The 19,694-nt window shown below is 43.0% G+C and overlaps 1 protein-coding gene across 7 annotated transcripts in view; it reads right to left on the bottom strand.

The window, feature by feature from the left end:
- Positions 1–19,694, bottom strand: part of STXBP5L (syntaxin binding protein 5L) — a 221,634-nt gene that overhangs the window by 172,309 nt on the left and 29,631 nt on the right. For all 7 annotated transcript variants that reach the window (XM_070406280.1, XM_070406286.1, XM_070406282.1 and 4 more), the window contains exons 3-5: positions 14,094–14,191; positions 5,901–5,982; positions 2,992–3,092 (exon numbers count right to left, since the gene is read on the bottom strand). In XM_070406280.1, the coding sequence (XP_070262381.1) occupies positions 2,992–3,092; positions 5,901–5,982; positions 14,094–14,191 (281 nt within the window). The remainder of the gene's footprint in view (positions 1–2,991; positions 3,093–5,900; positions 5,983–14,093; positions 14,192–19,694) is intronic.

The raw sequence follows: 19,694 nt of genomic DNA, 5'->3' as shown, positions 1-19,694 counted from the left end.
TATGTAAGACCCTATTAAAAGGGTCTTGACACACTATTGACTGGAAGAAAATATTTGCAAACTACATATCCAACAAAGGACTAGAAAATTTATCTAGAATAAAATGTAAAATTCTCAAAACTCAATGGTTAAAATGTAGAAGAGAAAGGCCTAATAAACTGAAAATCAATACCTTTACTACAGCTAGAAGAGAATTGAAGTCTCGGGAAAAACTATAACCCCAAAATCTCAATATAAAAAGTTATTAGGAAAACCAAAAATCAAAGGAGACAAAATCAAGGACACTAGAGAAATATGAAGCATAACACCACAGATAGAAAAAATAAACTCTTGTATAGTAAATACAAGTAATTTAAGGTCTGTATATCATAACCTACATATTGAATTTTACTTGAAAGCCATATAAAATGTCTCTACGCTTTCCCCAACATTAGACAATTTATGATTAATGATAGCAAGGGCTGTTAATATGCATAAAATGTGAATGTTTGACCTTATTCATTTTTCAGATCATGCACTATGGAAGTTTCTCTTCCATATTTAGGTTTAAAATCAGATTTGACAGGAGTCATCATCCAAAGAAGCTTAAATATCTAATTTTCAAAAAACAAAGGCTGGTTGCTGTCTTAGGGCTGAAGGTGCTTTAATAAATAAAGAAAAAACACTAAAATCTAATCTAATCATAGACAAACATGGAAATTGACCGTACCTTCGCTACACTTCCCATTGGCTAATCAGCACGATATGCAAATTAACCGCCAACAAAGATGGCAGCTAATTTGCATATGTAGACACCAAGCGACGGAGCGAAACCCGCTGGCCCCGGGCAGGAGCAGCGAGCGAAGGCCGGCGTGGCGAGCGAAGAGGGAAGCCCGCTGCGCCGGCCCCGCCCCCGGGGCCCATGCAGCGAGCTAAGAGCTAAGCGCTAAGCCCACTGCGCCGGCCCCAGCCCCGGCCCCGCCCCCGGGGCCCAAGCAGCGAGCGAAGAGCGAAGAGCAAAGAGCGAAGCTTGCCGCACCAGCCCCTCCTGGCGAAGAGCAAAGGCCTGGCTTCCGGGCGCCAGAGGAAAACTGGTGCCAGCAGCCAGGGGAAGGGGCCCCCGAGGGGCCCCAGACTGCGAGAGGGCACAGGCCGGGCTGAGGGACCCACCCGAGTGCACAAATTTTTGTGCACCGGGCCTCTAGTCCATACTAATAAAAGGGTAATATGCTAATTAGACCAGGTCAACCAGCCGTCATCCGACTTCCTTCCTGACAAAGCTATGGTGGTGGAGGCCAAGGCAGAGGCAGTTAGGAGCAAGATCAGGCTGGCAGGGGAGAACAGTTAGGGGCAAGATCAGGCTGGGAGGGGAGGGCAGTTGGGGGTGACCAGGCTAACGGGGGGGGCAGTTGGGGGCATTAGGCAGGCAGGTAGGCAGGTGAGTGGTTAGGAGCCAGTGTCCTGGATTGTGAGAGGGATGTCTGATTGCCGGTTTAGGCCCAATCCCATAGTCGAACACCCCCCCTCTGTGCATGAATTTCATGCACTGGGCCTCTAGTTTATAGTACAAATTGTGATAGTGAATGATTATTCTCTAGTCAAGAGTGTCAATGTTTATTCTCAAATTTAAGATAATGCATTTTTTAAAAAGATATATATCATATTTTTGTAAGCATTGAAAATAGGCAACACATACAAAGTTCCTATGACTTAAATTTTTCCAAAATCTGTCAGTTTGCATTTTTATGTTACTTCCAATTAAACCCACCTCAATTGAGGTAATTAAGCACTGGCCGGTAGGTCCAAGTGACACCCTTTCTCTATCTGCAGCCTACGGTTTAGAGTTTCATAATAAGCCTTCATGTTTTCTGAGCACGAGACCAAGCTATTGGAAGAAAATTCAAGTTTGTACATTTACCCCCCCGCCAACAGGTGAGAAGCGTTTATAATAGATTTGTATTTTTTTCAATTTTGTGCTTTTTCTTTTTCAATTCTCACCCGAGGATATATTTTTCTTATTTTGTTTTAGCCTTCCTCCCCACCACCTCCATCCTAGGCCTCCACTACCCTATTCTCTGTGTCCATGGGTTATGCATACAAGCTCACAAGTTCTTTGATTGATCTCTTCCCACCCACCCACCCCGCCTTTCCTCTGAGGTTCAACAATCTGTTCCATGATTCTATGTCTCTGGATCTATTTTGTTAAACAGTTTATTTTATTAGATTCCACATATGAGTGAGATCATATGATACTTGTCTTTCTCTTTCTCTGACTGGCTTATGTTGCTTAGCAAAAACAACGAGGTATCACCTCACACCTGTCAACAAATCAACAGATGATAAGGGTTGGTGAAGATATGGAGAAAACGGAAACCTAGTACACTACTGACAGACATAATGGCAGACTGGTGTATCCATTATGGAAAACAGTATGGAATTCCCTCAAAAAATTAAGTATGGAACTGCTATTTGACCCAGTGATCCTACTTCTAGGAATATATCCCAAGAAACCTGAAACACCAATCAGAAAGGATATATGCACCCCTTTGTTCACAGCAGCACAATTTACAAGTGCTAAGATCTAGAAACAGCCTAAGTGCCCATCATAGATGAGGGGATAAAAAAGCTGTGGTACATTTACACCATGGAATACCATGCAGCAATAAAAAAAGAAGGATCAATTTTGTGCTCTTTAGACATCTAAAAGAAGAAAAGGTTTTGTTTTTTAACTTTTAGGTACACCTTGTGGCTTAACAGCCTCAGATCCCTTTCCAGAACCCTGGTTTTTTAGCAAGGAGAACAAAAATGTTAGAAGTTATCGTTAGTAGATGACTAAATCTATATGACCTATGAATTTTCTATGAAAATTAACTATTATAAAATAATCATAAACATTAGGTTATTTCTAGCTATTAAGATTATGAAAAAAGATTTTTGAAAAGTTAACCTATAATTTGTTTAGGAAGTAATTTTATTGTACATTAATAAATTGTTTAACTCACACATTCTTACCGTTCTCGATTAAATTTAAGAGAATGAAGAATAGCTGGTCTTTTTTGTCTAAGGTTCCACAAATGAAGTGTATCATCTGAACCTGCACTGACCAAAGCACCCTGGAATAAAAAGAAGACAAATTTAGCAAGTGATTTATTTAACTTAGGAATTTTTATGAAGGAAAAACAGCAAACTAATTTACTGAATTTTTCACTGCTTGAAGAGTTATTTGTATCTATATAACCTAGAAATACAAGGAAATTCAACTGCACATACTTCAATCAGGAAGGATAAGAATGCTGAAGTGGAAGAAACAAGTAACTTTGCATAGAGATTAATCAGGATGACTAGCTCAAGGAATATGCATATACCAAAAGAAAGGAATAATTATAATAAGCATCACTGTGACTTTTAAGGCTTTTTTCTATTGTCTTTGAAAAAAACTTAATGTTTTTGTTTCTACTATTCACACATGTACTATATAGCTTTGTAAAGAAGCAAATATCCAACGTAGTTTTAAAATTCAATCTAGTCATATAAAATTCTCCATCTGTAAGAATTTCCTATATACTATAGTTGAAAAGTATATACTCTTCCTAAAAAGTATATTTGGTATAATTTGACTGTTTTTATAGTTCAGAAGTTTCATCTATAATTTTAAAAAAATTACAATAAAAGAAAACATTTTTCCAACTAGAATTCAGTACAACTTCAAAAATACTGTTGAGATTCTTTTTATACAAAACCTCCAAATACAAATAAATCCTATTTCAAATACAGTAGGCTATTTTCTACTTAATATGGCAGATACCATATCTATATATATAAAAGCCTAAGCAACAATTATGACCGAACGACCAAAACAACCAGTAGCTATGATGTGCACTGACCACCAGGGGGCAGATGCTCAACGCAGGAGCTGCCCCCATGGTGGTCATTGTGCTCCCACAGACAATCTCCTATGGCCGGCCAACCTCCCACAGTTCCTCCCCTCTGGCCAGCCAACCTCTCTCGACCCCTCTGCCCCTCCCTCCCCCCTACTTGCAGGCCCTGATTGGCCTGGTCCCAATCAGGACTGGGTGAGTTGGCCCCAATTGGCCCTGATCACTGGCTAGGCCTAGGGACCCCACCCATGCACATAGTAATGCACCAGGCCTCTAGTGTGTGTGTGTGTGTGTGTGTGTGTGTGTGTATGTATACATATATATATTTGTGGGACGAAGTTAAAAGAGCCATTAGGCAGCTGGTTCCACAACCATCAAATCTCACAGAACTGGACAGTGCTATTCATCAGGCATGGTGTCAGATTCCTCACATCACCTTTCAACATCTTGTGGAATCAGTGCCAAGAAGAATCGCCGCAGTATTGAAGGCAAAAGGTGGCCCGACGAAGTACTGATGGGATGGTCATAATAATCTGGCCACTCACGTTCAAATATATCCCACGTTCAAAGGCTGTTAAATCGCATTGTTTACCCATATCTTCAGAAAAAAATCACTTCTAATGTTGTGGTAAACAACCTGATTCCCTATTTAGAATGGTCTGGCCCTCTAGCAACTTCAGCGCGAAATTATAGCTAATTAGCCTACAAACGTCAGATGGTCATAATAATATGGCCACTCAGTATAGTTAATAATAATAATTATGTATGGTGTCAGAGGGGTACTAGACTTATTGGATTGAACCCTTAGTAAGTTATAGAAATGTATACTCACCATATTGTACACCTGAAAGTAATACAATATTGTAACTCAACTGTAATTGAAGGATTAAAATAATATTTTTTTAAAAAGGTCTATGCACTGGCCAGTGTGGCTCAGTTGGTTGGGCACTGAAAGGTTGCCAGTTCCATTCCTGGTCTGGGCCCATGCCTGAGTTGTGGGCTCAATCACAAGTAGGGGGTGTGCGGGAGGCAGCCAATCAATGTTTTTATTCTTACATTGATGTTTCTCTCCCTCTCCCTTACTCTCTCTTTAAAAAAATCTATTAAAAATATTTTAAAAAATAAAAGGCTATGAGATGACCATTCAAATTAAATAAAACATCTTCCCATTAAAATAAAAATCTGAGTTGAGATGGACTTAATTAGCCCTCAAATAATGGAAGATCTTCAACCTTTCTGAACTTTATAAATAAATATTTTGTCTTAGGGAGTTCCTAATCACCATAGGTTTATAAAATATGCGTAGGGCAGGCAACAATGGTCATAATAGCTATGGATACATAAATATATACAAATTCATACATATACCAACATATGCACATGGAGATACACACATATAAAAGAGCCCATAGGTACATAAGTGAAAAGATTATTTCATGGAAGATAAAGACAAAACATGAAACTAGTGCTGGATTATAAAACTTAAGTTGGTGGGCAGAGAATGTACAGAATAAAAGTTTTATGGTCACTGAAGCAAGTGAAATATTTCAGTAATATTTAAAAAAACATTTAAATAATCTATAAGTTATTCTACACAATCACAATAACAGGATCTTCTAAGATATACAACTTTTTCTTTTAAAATTTAATAAACTGACAAACACTGGAGTACCGTTTTTAGGAAAACTTTGCCCATGAATAATACTATATACATATATGTCTTTAAGCATTTAGAACAGTGGTTCTCAACCTTCTTAATGCCGCAACCCTTTAATACAGTTCCTCATGTTGTGGTGACCCCCAACCATAAAATTATTTTCATTGCTACTTCATAACTGTAATTTTGCTACTGTTATGAATCGTAATGTAAATATATGATATGCAGGATGTATTTAGGTGACCCCTGTGAAAGGGTCATTCGACCCCCAAAGGGGTCGTCACCCACAGGTTGAGAACCGCTGATTTAGAATCAAAATATAAAAAGATTATATCAATGAATGCAGTATGAGAGAGAGAGAGAAATAGTAAAAAGAAAATCCTTACCTCATTGATCAAGAACTGGAGCTGCAGGACAGCTGCACCACTTTCATGTTGGCAATAACAATCAACACCAGGTCTCCCAAGTCTAATATAAATAAAAGTCAAGGATTCTAACATTTTAATTAGCACTTCTTCTAGCAAGAAAAAAATAAACTAACTTACCTAATAACTGATATTTTGCTTTTCAGTTATCCTAACTTTTGAAAATAAAGAGTTGAAAATTTTAGTCTTTGTTAATGCAAATTGCATTATATAGCACAGGATAACAGCAAAATGGCCAAATAAGATGTCCCTCACAACAAAAATAATCTGGCATCCATACACAGACAAAGTGGCCTTCATGGAAGCCTGCTAGATTCAAGTAGATTGTGAAACTCTGGGGCAGTCCCAGAATGAAGAGAGCCATTTTGAGAAGGCAGACTGACACCCAGATCTCCAAAACGATATGGAAATAGCTCTGTACACCTGAGAATGTGGTTACAGCCCAGTTTGGATTTGGATTTGTCACCAGCAAACACCATACACCAAGGGACCCAGAGTAGTCAAGCCCATGAATGGATCAGGAAATAGGCATAGAGACCTTGGTCCTGGTTGTGGACTCAGAAGTAGCCTTTGAACCAGCTCCAGCCTGTCTCAGCTGCAGTGTGGAAGCCCCTAGAGCAGCGGTTCTCAACCTGTGGGTCACGACCCCTTTGGGGGTCGAATGACCCTTTCACAGGGGTTGCCTAAATACATCCTGCATATCAGATATTTACATTACAATTCATAACAATAGCAAAATTACAGTTATGAAGTAGCCACGAAAATAATTTTAAGATTGGGGGTCACCACAACATGAGGAACTGTATTAAAGGGTCATGGCATTAGGAAGGTTGAGAACCACTGCCCTAGAGGTAAGGCTACCAAATTTGATAAAATTATAGATTCGATTCTGAAATGGCTCTGTTAACTCATTAGCCCCCTGCCTCAGCCTATGTTGAGCTTCTGTGTCAACCAGGCCTGCTGGCACAGGCACCAAACAGGATAAATTTCTGTCTGTGCCCCCAGAGATCCTGAAAGGGCCCTTTACATAGCCCCAGCCCCTGGGGCAGTCCCAGAAAGAAAATGAAATCACTCTCTTGAAGAGATACATGCATCCCCATATTCAATTCATCATTATTTACAATAGCTGAGATATGGAAACAACTAAAGTATTCACTGATAAATGAATGAATCAAGAAAATGTGGTACATATACCTACAATGGAATATAATTCAGCCATCAAAAAGAAGGACAATATTTGTGACAACATGGATGGACACTGAAGGCATCTTGCTGAGTGAAATAAGTCAGACAGAGAAAGACAAATACTGTATTATCTCACATGTGTAGAATCTACAAAAGAACAAATAAACAACCCAAAACACCAAAATTATAGATACAGAGTACAAATGGGTGGTTGGTACAAATTTCCAGTTATGAAATAAATAAAATCTGGAGATGTAATGCACAGCATGGTAACTATTGTTAATAATACTGTACTGTATATTTGAAAGTTACTAACATAATAGAAAACACAAAAGAAAAATGTTGTGACTATGTGCGGTAATGCCTGTTAACTAGACTTATTGTGGTGATCATTTCAACATATACACAAACATCGAATCATTATATTGTACACCTGAAACAAACACAGCATTATATGTTAATTATACCTCAAAAAGAATAAAACAGAAAAAATGATCCATCTTGACTATAATAAACTCAATTCAAATACAATGCCATAGTAAGTTTAACATAAAAGAATTAAAATAGATACATCATGCAAACATTATTTTTTAAAAAGCAGGAGGTGCTATATTAATATCAAATAAAGTTGATTTCAGAGCAAAGAAAGTTGCTAGAGACAAAGATGTTATCTACATTAATAAAAGAGAAACATGGTAATTAGCGTACGACCGCTACCCTTCCCATTGGCTAATCAGCATATCCTTATGCAAATAAACTGTCAGCCAAGATGGCGGCCGGCAGCCATGCACTGAAGTGAACAGAGAGGCTTGCTTGCTCCAGTGACTGTGGACTCCAACGTTCCCCACCGGCCTCTCAGCTGCAACTCTAAGCAACTATGTACTATGTAGCAAATACAGAAGCTAAACAAAACCCCAGAAACTGGCTTTCAGTCAGCCGGGCTTCAGCCAGCCTGATCGCAACATTGTATCAATGTTTTCAGCAGCGAGGCCTCAGAGCTAAAGCTGGCCCAGAATGAAAAAAAAAAAAAGAAAACAAGGAGCGGTTGGGAGCTTCAGTCACCCGCCAACCTGAAAACAGCCCTCAGCCCCTCAGCCAAACTGGCCAGGCACCCCAGTGGGGACCCCCACCTTGATCCAGGACACCCTTCAGGGCAAACCAGCAGGCCCCCACCCGTGCACCAGGCCTCTATTCTATATAGTAAAAGGGTAATATACCTCCCGGCACCGGGATCAGCAGAGCTGAGAGGCCTCCCGGCACCGGGATCAGCGTGACAGGGGGCAGTGCCCCAACCCCCTGATCAGCCCTGCTCTGTGGCTGATAGGGGGGAGCTCCCCAATCCCCTGATCGCCCTGCGGCTCTGTGTGTGACAGGGTGCGGCGCCCCAACCCCCTGATCGGCCCTGCTCTGTGGGTGATAGAGGGCGGCGCCCCAAGCCCCCTGCCCCATGGGCCCTGCACTGTGTGTGACAGGGTAGAGCCATGACCTCTCCATCGGCCCTGCCCTGAGTGTGACAGTGGTGGCACCCCAACCCCCAGATCGGCCCTGCTCTGTGGGTGATAGAGGGTGGCGCCCCAACCCCCCTCCATGGGCCTTGCTCTGTGTGTGACGGGGGAGAGCCATAACCTCCCCATTGTCCCTGCCCTGAGTGTGACAGGGTGCAGCGCCCCAACCTCCTGATCCGCCCTGCTCTGTGAGTGACAGGGGGGAGCTCCTCAACCCCCTGATGGGCCCTGCTCTGTGAGTGACAGGGGGGAGCTCCTCAACCCCCTGATGGGCCCTGCTCTGTGCGTGACAGGGGGGAGCTCCCCAACCCCCTGATCGACCCTGCTCTGTGTGTGACAGGGTACGGAGCCCCAACCCCCCTGATGGGCCCTGCTCTGTGAGTGACAGGGGACAGCATCCCAACCCCCTGATCGACCCTGCTCTGTGTGTGACAGGGGGTGGCACTGCAACCTCCCCATCGACCCTGCCTTGAGTGTGAGAGGGGGCAGTGCCCCAATCCCCCAATCGGCCCTACCCTGAGCGTGACTGAGGGTGGCATCGCAACCTCCCGATCCGCCCTGCTCTGTGCATGACAGGGGGCAGCGCCCCAACTCCCCAATCGGCCCTGCTCTGAGCCAAACCAGGGGCTGCACCTAGGGATTGGGTGTGCCCTCTGCCACCCGGGAGCAGACCTAAGCCAGCAGGTTGTTATCTCCCGCGGGGTCCCAGACTGCGAGAGGGCATAGGCTGGGCTGCGGGACCCCCCCCTTCCCCGCCCCCCCCCCAAGTGCACAAATTTTGTGCACCAGGCCTCTAGTATAATGATAAAGGAATCAATCTACCAGGAAGACATGACAATCTTCTACACTAATAAAAGAGAAACATGGTAATTAGCGTACGACCGCTACCCTTCCCATTGGCTAATCAGTGAGTATATGCAAATTAACTGTCAGCCAAGATGGCGGCCGGCAGCCAAGCACTGAAGCGAACATGAGGCTTGCTTGCTGCGGACTCCAATGTTCCCCGCCTCACTTGCCGGCCTCTCAGCTGCAACTCTAAGCAACTATGTACTATGTTGCAAATAAGAAGCTAAACAAAACCCCAAAACCAGCTTCCATTCAGCCAGGCTCGGACCGCAACATTGTATCGATGTTTTCAGCAGCGAGGCCTCAGAGCTAAAGCTGGCCCAGAATCAAAAAAAGAAAAGAAAACAAGGAGCGGTTGAAAGCTTTAGTCACTCGCCAGCCGGAAAACAGCCCTCAGCCCCTCACCCAGACTGGCCAGGCACCCCATTGGGGACCGCCACCCTGATCCAGGACATCCTTCAGGGCAAACCAGCCAGCCCCTACCCATGCACCAGGCCTCTATTCTATATAGTAAAAGGGTAATATGCCTCCCGGCACCGGGATCAGCATGACAGGGGGCAGCGCCCAAACCCCCTGATTGCCCTGGGGCTCTGTGTGTGACAGGGGGAGGGGCCACAACCTCCCTATCCACCCTGCTCTGTTCATGACAGGGGAAGGCACCCCAACCCCCTGATCAGCCCTGCTCTGTGCCTGATAGGGGGGAGCTCCCCAATCTCCTGATTGCCCTGCGACTCTGTGTTTGACAGGGGGGAGCTCCCCAACCCCCTGATTGGCCCTGCTCTGTGTGTGACAGGGTGCGGCGCCCCAACCCCCCACCCCCACAGGCCCTGCTCTGTGCCTGATAGGGGGGAGCTCCCCAATCCCCTGATTGCCCTGCGGCTCTGTGTTTGACAGGGTGCAGCACACCAACCCCCTGATCGGCCCTGCTCTGTGTGTGACAGGGTAGAGCCATAACCTCTCCATCGGCCCTGCCCCAAGTGTGACAGTGGTGGCGCCCCAACCCCCTGATCGGCCCTGCTCTGTGGGTGATAGAGGGTGGCGCCCCAAGTCCCCTCCACAGGCCTTGCTCTGTGTGTGACAGGGTAGAGCCATAACCTCCCCATTGGCCCTGCCCTGAGTGTGACAGGGGGCGGTGCCCCAATTCCCCTATCGGCCCTACTCTGTGAGTGACAGGGGGAAGCTCCTCAACCCCCTGATCAGCCCTGCTCTGTGCATGACAGGGGGGAGCTCCCCAACCCCCTGATTGACCCTGCTCTGTGTGTGACAGGGGTATGGAGCCCCAACCCCCCTGATGGGCCCTGCTCTGTGAGTGACAGGGAGCAGCGCCCCAACCCCCTGATCGGCCCTGCTCTGTGCATGACAGGGGGTGGCGCCGCAACCTCCCCATCGACCCTGCCTTGAGTGTGACAGGGGGCGGTGCCCCAACCCCCCAATCGGCCCTACCCTGAGCGTGACTAGGGGTGGCATCGCAACCTCCCGATCCGCCCTGCTCTGTGCATGACGGGGCGGCACCCCAACTCCCCAATCGGCCCTGCTCTGAGCCTGACCAGGGGCTGCACTTAGGGATTGGGCCTGCCCTCTGCCACCCGGGAGCAGGCCTAAGCCAGCAGATCGTTATCTCCTGAGGGGTCCCAGACTGCGAGAGGGCACAGGCCGGGCTGGGGGACCCCTCCCCCTCCCCGAGTGCACAAATTTTTGTGCACCGGGCCTCTAGTCTATGTATATAAAAAGCCAGCAACCGGAACGCCAGAACAACCATAATGACCAGTTGCTATGACGCCCACTGCGGCCAGTGACCTGGCCCGATCGGCAGTGGGGCCAGCGGCCAATCTCCCACAGCCTCTCCCCCTGGCCATCCCCATCCCTGATCAGCTTCCCCTACCCCGATCAGGGGTGGGGCTGGCGGCCAACCTCCTATGACCCTTCCCCCTGGCCGGCCTTGTCCCTGATCAGCCCCCCCTACCCTGATCGAGGGCGGGGCCAGCCAACCTCCCTGTAGTCCCTTGCCCTGGCCGGCCTACCCCTGGTTGTCCTCTTCCACAAATGGGGGCGGGGCCAGCCAGCCAACTACCTGCAGCCCCTCCCCCCAGCCAGTACTATCACCGATGGGCCCCCACCACCCCGATCGGCCCGCGGCCCCTGCTCCTAGCCAGCTCTGCCCCCGATTGGCCCCCCACTCCGGTCAGGAGCAGAGCCGGCTGGCCAACCCCCAGCAGCCCCTCCCCCTTGCCATCCTGGCCCTGATCAGGCCCCAATCGGGGCAGGCCAGCTGGCCAACCTCCTGCTGTCTCCTCCTCCCGACAGGCCTGGTCCCGATCCGCCCCGATTGGGGCCGGGCCAGCTAGACCCCACCTGTGCATGAATTTGTGCTCTGGGCCTCTAGTCATACATATGTGCACACCAAACTGCAGAGCTCCGAAAAACAGAAAGCAAAACTAATAGAACTAGAAAGAAAAATAAATATATACAGAAACAGAGTTGGAGAATCAAATTTACCCTACTCTCAGAATTTGATAGAATTAACAGACAAATAAAGAAATTAGTGACTGTCAGGAGTCATGTGTGGGAGTGGGAGAATTGGAGAGCTAGGGTATGACTATAATAAAAGGGCAACATAAGCCTGTCTGGCATGCGCTCAGTGGTTGGGCGTCGACCTATAAACCAGGAAGTCATGGTTCAATTCCTGGTTAGGGCACATGCCTGGGCTGCCAGTGGGGTGTGTACAGGAGGCAGCCAATCAATGATTCTCTCTCATCATTGATGTTTCTATCTCTCTCTTTCCCCTCCTCTCTGAAATCAATGAAAACATAATTTTTAAAAAGGGCAACATGAAGCCCTGGCCAATTTTTCTCACTGGTTAGAGCATAGGCCCTCAGACTAAAGGATTGTGGTTTTGATTCCAGTCAAGGGCATGTACCTTGGCTGCAGGCTAACCCCTGGCCCAAGTAGGAGTGCATGCGGGAGGCAACCAATCCATGTATCTCTCTCACATCTATGTTTCTCTCTCTCTCTGTCTCCCTTCCTTCCATTCTCTCTAAAAATCAATGGAAATAATATCCTCAGATGAGGATTAAAAACAACATCAACAAAAAGGCAACATGAGAAATCAATGTGATGATAAAAATGGTCCGTACCTTGAGTGTATCAATATCAATAACTTTGTTGTAATATTACACTATAGTTTAATAAGATGTTACTAACAGAAGTTGGGTAAAGAATACATGGAATTTCTCTGTATTATTTCTTATAGCTACAATTAAACCTGCAACTATGTCAAAATAAAAACGTTATTTTAAAAAATGGGATGGAACTAAATAAATATTTGGGAAGAAATATACAGTACTAAAAGCATATTTTAGAAAAGAAGAAAAGTTCTCAAATCAGTGACCTCAATTTCCACTTTAAGAAACCAGAAAAGATAAAATTAAACCCAAAGTTAAGCAAAATAAGGAAATTTTAAAAATCAAAGTAAAATCAATGAAACAGAATATAGAAAAACAATACAAAAAAGCAATCAGACCAAAAGTTGGGTCTTTTGAAAACCAATACAATTGATAAGCTTCTATCCACACTGATTAGGAGAAAAGACACTAATTACCAATACCAGGAATTAAAGAAGGGATATAAATACTCATCTCACAGACATTAAAGATAGGCCAGCCCTAGCCAGTTTGGCTCACTGAATAGAGTATCGGCCTATAGAGTGAAGGGTCCCAGGTTCGATTCTGGTTAAGAGCACATGCCAAGGTTGCGGGCTAGGTAGCAGGGGGCGTGCAGGAGGCAGCCAATCGATGACTCTCATCATTGATGTTTCTATCTCTCTCTCCCTCTCCCTTCCTCTCTGAAAGCAATCTATAATAATAATAGTGTAATATGCTAATTAGACCAGATGTCCTTCTGAACAACCTCCCAGATGAAGTCAGGGCTGTGAGGGAAGCCCGTGTCCTGGGTGCCAGAGGGAAGCTGGTGCTGGCAGCCAGGGGAGGGAAGGCCTACTCTTGCATGGATTTTGTGCATTGGGCCTCTAGTCTATATATATATAAAAGCCTAAGTGACCGTTCAACTGGTAGCTATGATGCGCACTGGCCACCAGGGGACAGAAGCTCAACGCACAGGCATGGAAACATGGAACAGACTGATGAATCTCAGAGGAAAGGAGGGAGGGAAGGAAGAGATTAGGCAAAAATCTTATATGTATACAAGAGGCCTGGAGCACAGATATGTGCACTGTGGGGTCCTTCACCCTGGCCTGCCTAGATCGGGCCGAAATCGGCCCGGTGCACAGATTCGTGCACCAGTAGGGTCCCTCAGCCTGGCCTGCAAGGATTGGGCCGAATTCATGCACTGGGCCTCCGACATCCCCCAAGGAGTCCCGGATTGCGAGAGGGCGGAGGCCAGGCCAACGGACCCCACTGGTGCACGAATCCGTGCACTGGGCCTCTAGTAGAATATTAAACAAAAAAAAATAGGCCAAAAAATCTGACAATGCTGGTTTTCACAATTGTTAGTTCTAAAGAAACAATAATTTTTATGTGGTTACAAATATATTCACTCACCTGAATACTTAAGGAAATGTAATTGTTAATATAGCAAGTAGTGAACAAAAACTTAAGGATACATTCGTATAGCACCTGTTCTCGTCCCAATAGCCAAGATTTTCTGAACTGGATCAAAAGCTAATGCTGTGGGCTGATAAGGAAAACCATGCCGAACTGTCTGAAAGAGAAGAAATAGTAAAAATAGTCATCAGGAAAATGAAAATCACAAATACCACTATCCAACCACTAGGATGATTAAAATAATATTTTCTTTTCAATTAAAAAAAAAACCTATCACGAAATCTTGGTAGGAGTATAAAATGACAACCATTTTGGAAAAATGTCTTGCAATTTCTTATGAAACTAAATATATATTTGTCCTATCACCTAGAAACTCCACTCATATGTATGTACCCAAGAAAATAAAGAACATATGTACAATATAATCCTATATAATGAAAGCCTAATATGCTAAGTGTCCAGTTGACGGGTCAGCTGTTCAACCAAAGCATAATATGCTAATGACATGCTAAGGCTGCCCAACTGCTTGCTATGACATACACTGAACACCAGGGGGCAGACAGTCAGCCCATCCACCAGTCGCTATGACATGCACTGATCACCAGCGGGCAGATGCTCCAACCGGTAGGTTAGCTTGCTGCTGGGGTCTGGCTGATTGGGACTGAGCAAGATGGGCCAGACACCCCCTGGAGCCCTTCCACAGTCCCTCCCTGGCTGGCCAACCTCCCACGTCCCTCCCCGGCCCTGATCATGCACCAATGGGTTCCCTCGGCCTGGCCTGCACCCTCTCACAATCCAGAACGCCTTGGGGGATGTTGGAGAGCCAGTTTTGGCCCGATCCCACAGGCCAGGGTGAGGGACCCTACTGGTGCACAAATTTGTGCACTAGGCCTCTAGTAATTAGTATAAGTAAGGCCCTAACAACTTTATATACAACAAACTAGAAACAGCCAAGATGTCCAACAGCAAAAGAATAAAAAAACAAAACTGTCATATACTAATAAAATGGAATACTACTAAACAATTAAAAACTACTGACAGATGTAACAACAGGGATGATTCTCAAGAACATTATGCTAAATAAAAAATAATACGCAAAAGAGTGCATATAGTATAATTACATTCATATTGAATTCTGAACAAGTAAAACTAAAATATGATGAAAAAATTCAGATCAGTGGTTGACCTGAGCAGCACTGACTGGGAAAGGATATGAAGGAACTTTACTGAGTGAAGTAATATTCTATATATGTTTTTTAAAATATTTTTATTGATTTCAGAGAGGAAGGGAGAGGGAGAGAGAGATAGAAACATCAATGATGAGAGAGAATCACTGATCGACTGCCTCCTGAATGCCCCCTACGGGAGATCCAGCCCATAACCCGAGCATGTGCCTCTGACAGGAATCGAACCCGGACCCTTCCGTCCGCAGGCTGACACTCTATCTATTGAGCCAAACTAGCTAGGGCATATTCTATATTTTGATAGAGGTTTGGATTACATCAAAATTCAAAATTCATCAATGGTTCAATTAAATTTGTGATTTCTATGTATGAAATTATACCTCAAAAATACAAATTATAAAATAATATAATGTTTATGATGTGCATATTGAAGTTTTAAGAGGTAAAGTGTGCTGACATCTGCAATTTACTTTAAAATGCATCAAAAAAAGTAATATGGATAGATGGGTGGATACATGGATGATAAAATAAATATAGCAAAATGATAACTATCAAATCTAGGTGGTGAGTATATATGTATGTATGTATATATGTATGTAAGTATTCACTTGTCTTTCCCTAGCAAAATAAAGCAGATGAGTCAATAATAATTAGCCTCTGCTTCTATATAAATGATTCTTAGGAGTAGAACAAGATAATGAAAAATAATCCTTCATTAGCTTTAGGACTAGGAACAGAGCAGTCACGTTTGTATTAGATGGAGCGGAACAGAATTATGAAACTAAAGCCCTGACCATATACTAAAATTGTTACAATGACCATCATGATAGTTCAAATGATATCTTTAGACTGGACTTGATTCCTCTGCCAAACTCTAGAATAAGTACTTTTGGCAGACAACAAAGAGCAAAGCCAAATCATGATTCAAGACTCATCAACATTATCACAACTGTAAAGAAGATTACTTTGATCATGATAATAACATGCCCTGGAAATAAGGGTGTATATCAAGGGAAATAGGTGATTTGCAGCATTATTTCCTTCTTAAGCCACTGCCCCCATTTTAAAAAGTCTGAAGTTAAGAGCTATCAGCCAAATACAGAATGTGGAAAATTCTGTAAGACAAATGATCTAGTTTCTTCAATTATCAATAGCATGGGGGGGAGGGAGGGAGAGAGAAGGGGAACTATCATAAATTAAAAGAATCTTAAGGGAGGTCTTAGTATAAAAGCATGAATAGTGCACATTGAAAACAATAAATGTAGAGATAACTTTTAATATTTATTCAAATTAATATATTTAAATTTAATTTAAGTAGACAAGCTAAAAATAATACAAAAATCAAGGACAGTTTCTAAGTTGAAAAGCTCTTATAAAATTAACACTGACATAACAGCTTAGAATTACTAGTATACCAATAAAAGGCTTAATAGGAGTAACAGTATAGGATGAAAGTATGCTAAACATCACATCTTAAAATGAAGTTAAAAAGTAAGCAAACATCAGACCCAAAATATTCCATTCATTTCAGACTTAATTCTGACAATTAAATAAGTAGGAATTAAAGATTGGTTTAGAAAAATCTGAAAGTAACCACTAAATCAATTCACACACAACTCTTTGTGTGTGTGTATTGTTTTCCTCAACACACATAAAATAAACATATATCCCTCAACACTGGAAAAGGGATATAAAACATATAGCAAAAAGAAAAACAAAAAGCATTAAAATAAATGTCACAAAATCCCACATATTGTAGGATTTCATTTTTGATAAATGTCTAGAATAAACAAATCTATACATACAGAAAGTAGTTTAGTAGCTTCCTAGATAAAAGGGTGAGAAAAGAAGATTGGAGGGTAACAGCCATATTTGGGGATAATAAAAATGTTCTAGAATCAACTGTGGTGATGGATGCACAACCCTGTGAATATATTAAAAACCACTGAAATGTATATTTAAAATAGATGAATTGTGTGGTTTTGAATTATACCTCAATTTAGCTGTTAAAATATATAAAATAAAATTCAAACAGTAAGGAGAGAATGTAGATTAATTACAACACACATAAATGAGAGAAATTTCAATACTAAAATACTAATTTTAAATATACATCTCGAACCTCAGAGGGAAGGCAGGGGAGATTGGGTGGGTGGGAAGAGATCAACCAAAGAACTGGTATGCATATATGCATAACCCATGGTCACTGACAATAGGGTGGTAAAGGCCTGGGGTGGGAGGTGTGGGCCGGCAAGAAGAATTCAATGCGGGGAGAAAAGGGGGACATATGTAATACTTTCAACAATAAAGATTTAAAAATAAATAAAATGGAAAAATATATATACATCTTCTTTGACTAAGCAACTCAATTTCTAGGAATGTACATACAGGGAAGGCTTATATATAGGGAGTTTATTACAACATGTAATAATAACTGACTTTTAAATTTTAAATGTCTACCTATAAGGGACTGATAGAATAAATTATGGCACAGCCATATCATTGAATACTATACAACTCATAGAAAGAATACAATAGACCTGTATGGAATGACAGATAAGATATACTGTTAAGGAAAAAAGTACGGTAAAAAGTATGTATATTATACTATAATTTTTGCTATGGGATAAAACCATGTTTACATATATATGCAATAATTATCTCTGGAAGGATATACAAAAGGTTGATAACACTGATTGCCTCCAGGAAGAGAAACTGTTAGACACTTACCTAAGCATGTATTAACAAGAGGAAGACATTCAATCTGTGTTAAAAAGCAAAATCTAGAGTGACAATAGCATCACAGTGAAATGAGAAAACTCTTTGTAACAAACTTTAAATCTACAACTAATCATATATCCACAATCCAACAAAGATTCCTCTGCTCAACACGCTAGCATAATTGAGGGAGCCACACATTGGTACATCTGAAGTGGGTGTATTGGAACACCTAAGGGAGACAAAAGGGAAGACAAAGACAGTACCTGCCATCATGGCTGAGCCCACCACCCCAGTAAATGCAGTAGCAGTAGAGACGTCAGGGTGCAGTCCCACACTACTGTCTGATGGAGAGTAAGAGTGGAGAAGAAGCAGTCTTGGCACCTGAGAATCCAGCTCCCTCTCCTGACTGACTGTGGCAGAGCCTCAAGAGCCTCAGAGCTGCAGCTAGAATGTATCTACAGCACAGCAGCTCCAGCAGCCATATGGAACCAGGAGGCAGCCAGATCTCCATCAGGAACCCAGATCTCAATCAGGAACCCAGATCTCCATCACCCACCACATTCCCCCACCACTGATATCAAACTATACTACAAGGCAACAGTAATCAAAACAGCATGGTACTGGCATAAAAACACATATAGATCAGTGGAACAGAAAAGGGAGCCCAGAAATCAACCCATGCCTGTATGGTCATTTGATACTTGACAAAGGAGTAAAAAACATACAATGGAGTAAAGATAGTCTATTCACTAAATGGTGTTGGGAAAACTGGACAGATAAATGTGAAGAAATGAAACTAGATCACCTTCTTACACCATACACAAGAATAAACTCAAAATGGATTATAGACTTAAAGACTCAAAACCATATAAATCCCAGAAGAAAACTTAGCAATATTTTTTCTGATGTATCTCCTCGGGCAAGGGAAATGAGAAAAAATAAGCAAATGGCACAACATCAAACTAAAATGTTTTTGCACAGCAAAGGAAATGATTAACAAAATGAAAAGACGACCTGCTGAATGGGAGAACATATTCACCAATGATAAATCTGAGATTGGTTAACATCCAAAACTTGCCCTGGCCATATGGCTCAGTTGGTTGGAGTGATGTCCCACACACCCAAATTTTGTGGGTTCGATTCCTGGTCAGGGCACATACCTAGGTTGCAGGTTCATTCCCTGGTTGGAGTGCATATGGGAAGCAACCTATCAATTTTTCTCTCTAAAATCAATAAAAATATATTCTCAGGTGAGGATTAAAAAATAAACTTATAAAACTCAATACCAAAGATATAAACAATCAAATTTAAAAAATGGGCAAAGGACCTGAATAGACCCTTCTACAAAGAGGACATACAGATGACCAATCTATGTATGGAAACATGCTCAATGTCACTAATCACCAGAGAAGTGAAAATTAAAATCCCAATGAGATATCACCTCACACCGATTAGAGTGGCTGTCATCAATAAATCAATAAACCAAAAGTGTTGGCAAGGATGTGGAGAAAAGGAAACACTCTCCCTGTTGTTGGGAATACAGATTGGTGCAACCACTGTGGAAAGCAGTATGGAGTTTTCTGAAAACACTAAAAATGCAACTCCCTTATACCCTGGCGATTCCACTTCTGGGAATATATCCAAAGAAACGCAAATACTAATTTGAAAGAATATATACACCCTTATGTTCACTGCAGCATTATTTACAATAGCCAAGATTTTGAAACAGCCCAAGTGTCCATCAGTAGATGAGTG

Source organism: Myotis yumanensis, unplaced genomic scaffold, assembly GCF_028538775.1.
Source record: "Myotis yumanensis isolate MYYU_CA2020_CCGP unplaced genomic scaffold, mMyoYum1.0.hap1 SCAF_2, whole genome shotgun sequence".
NCBI lineage: Eukaryota > Metazoa > Chordata > Mammalia > Chiroptera > Vespertilionidae > Myotis > Myotis yumanensis.
Note: the sequence above shows the minus strand (reverse complement) of the source record. Positions and strands in the feature narration are given on the sequence as shown.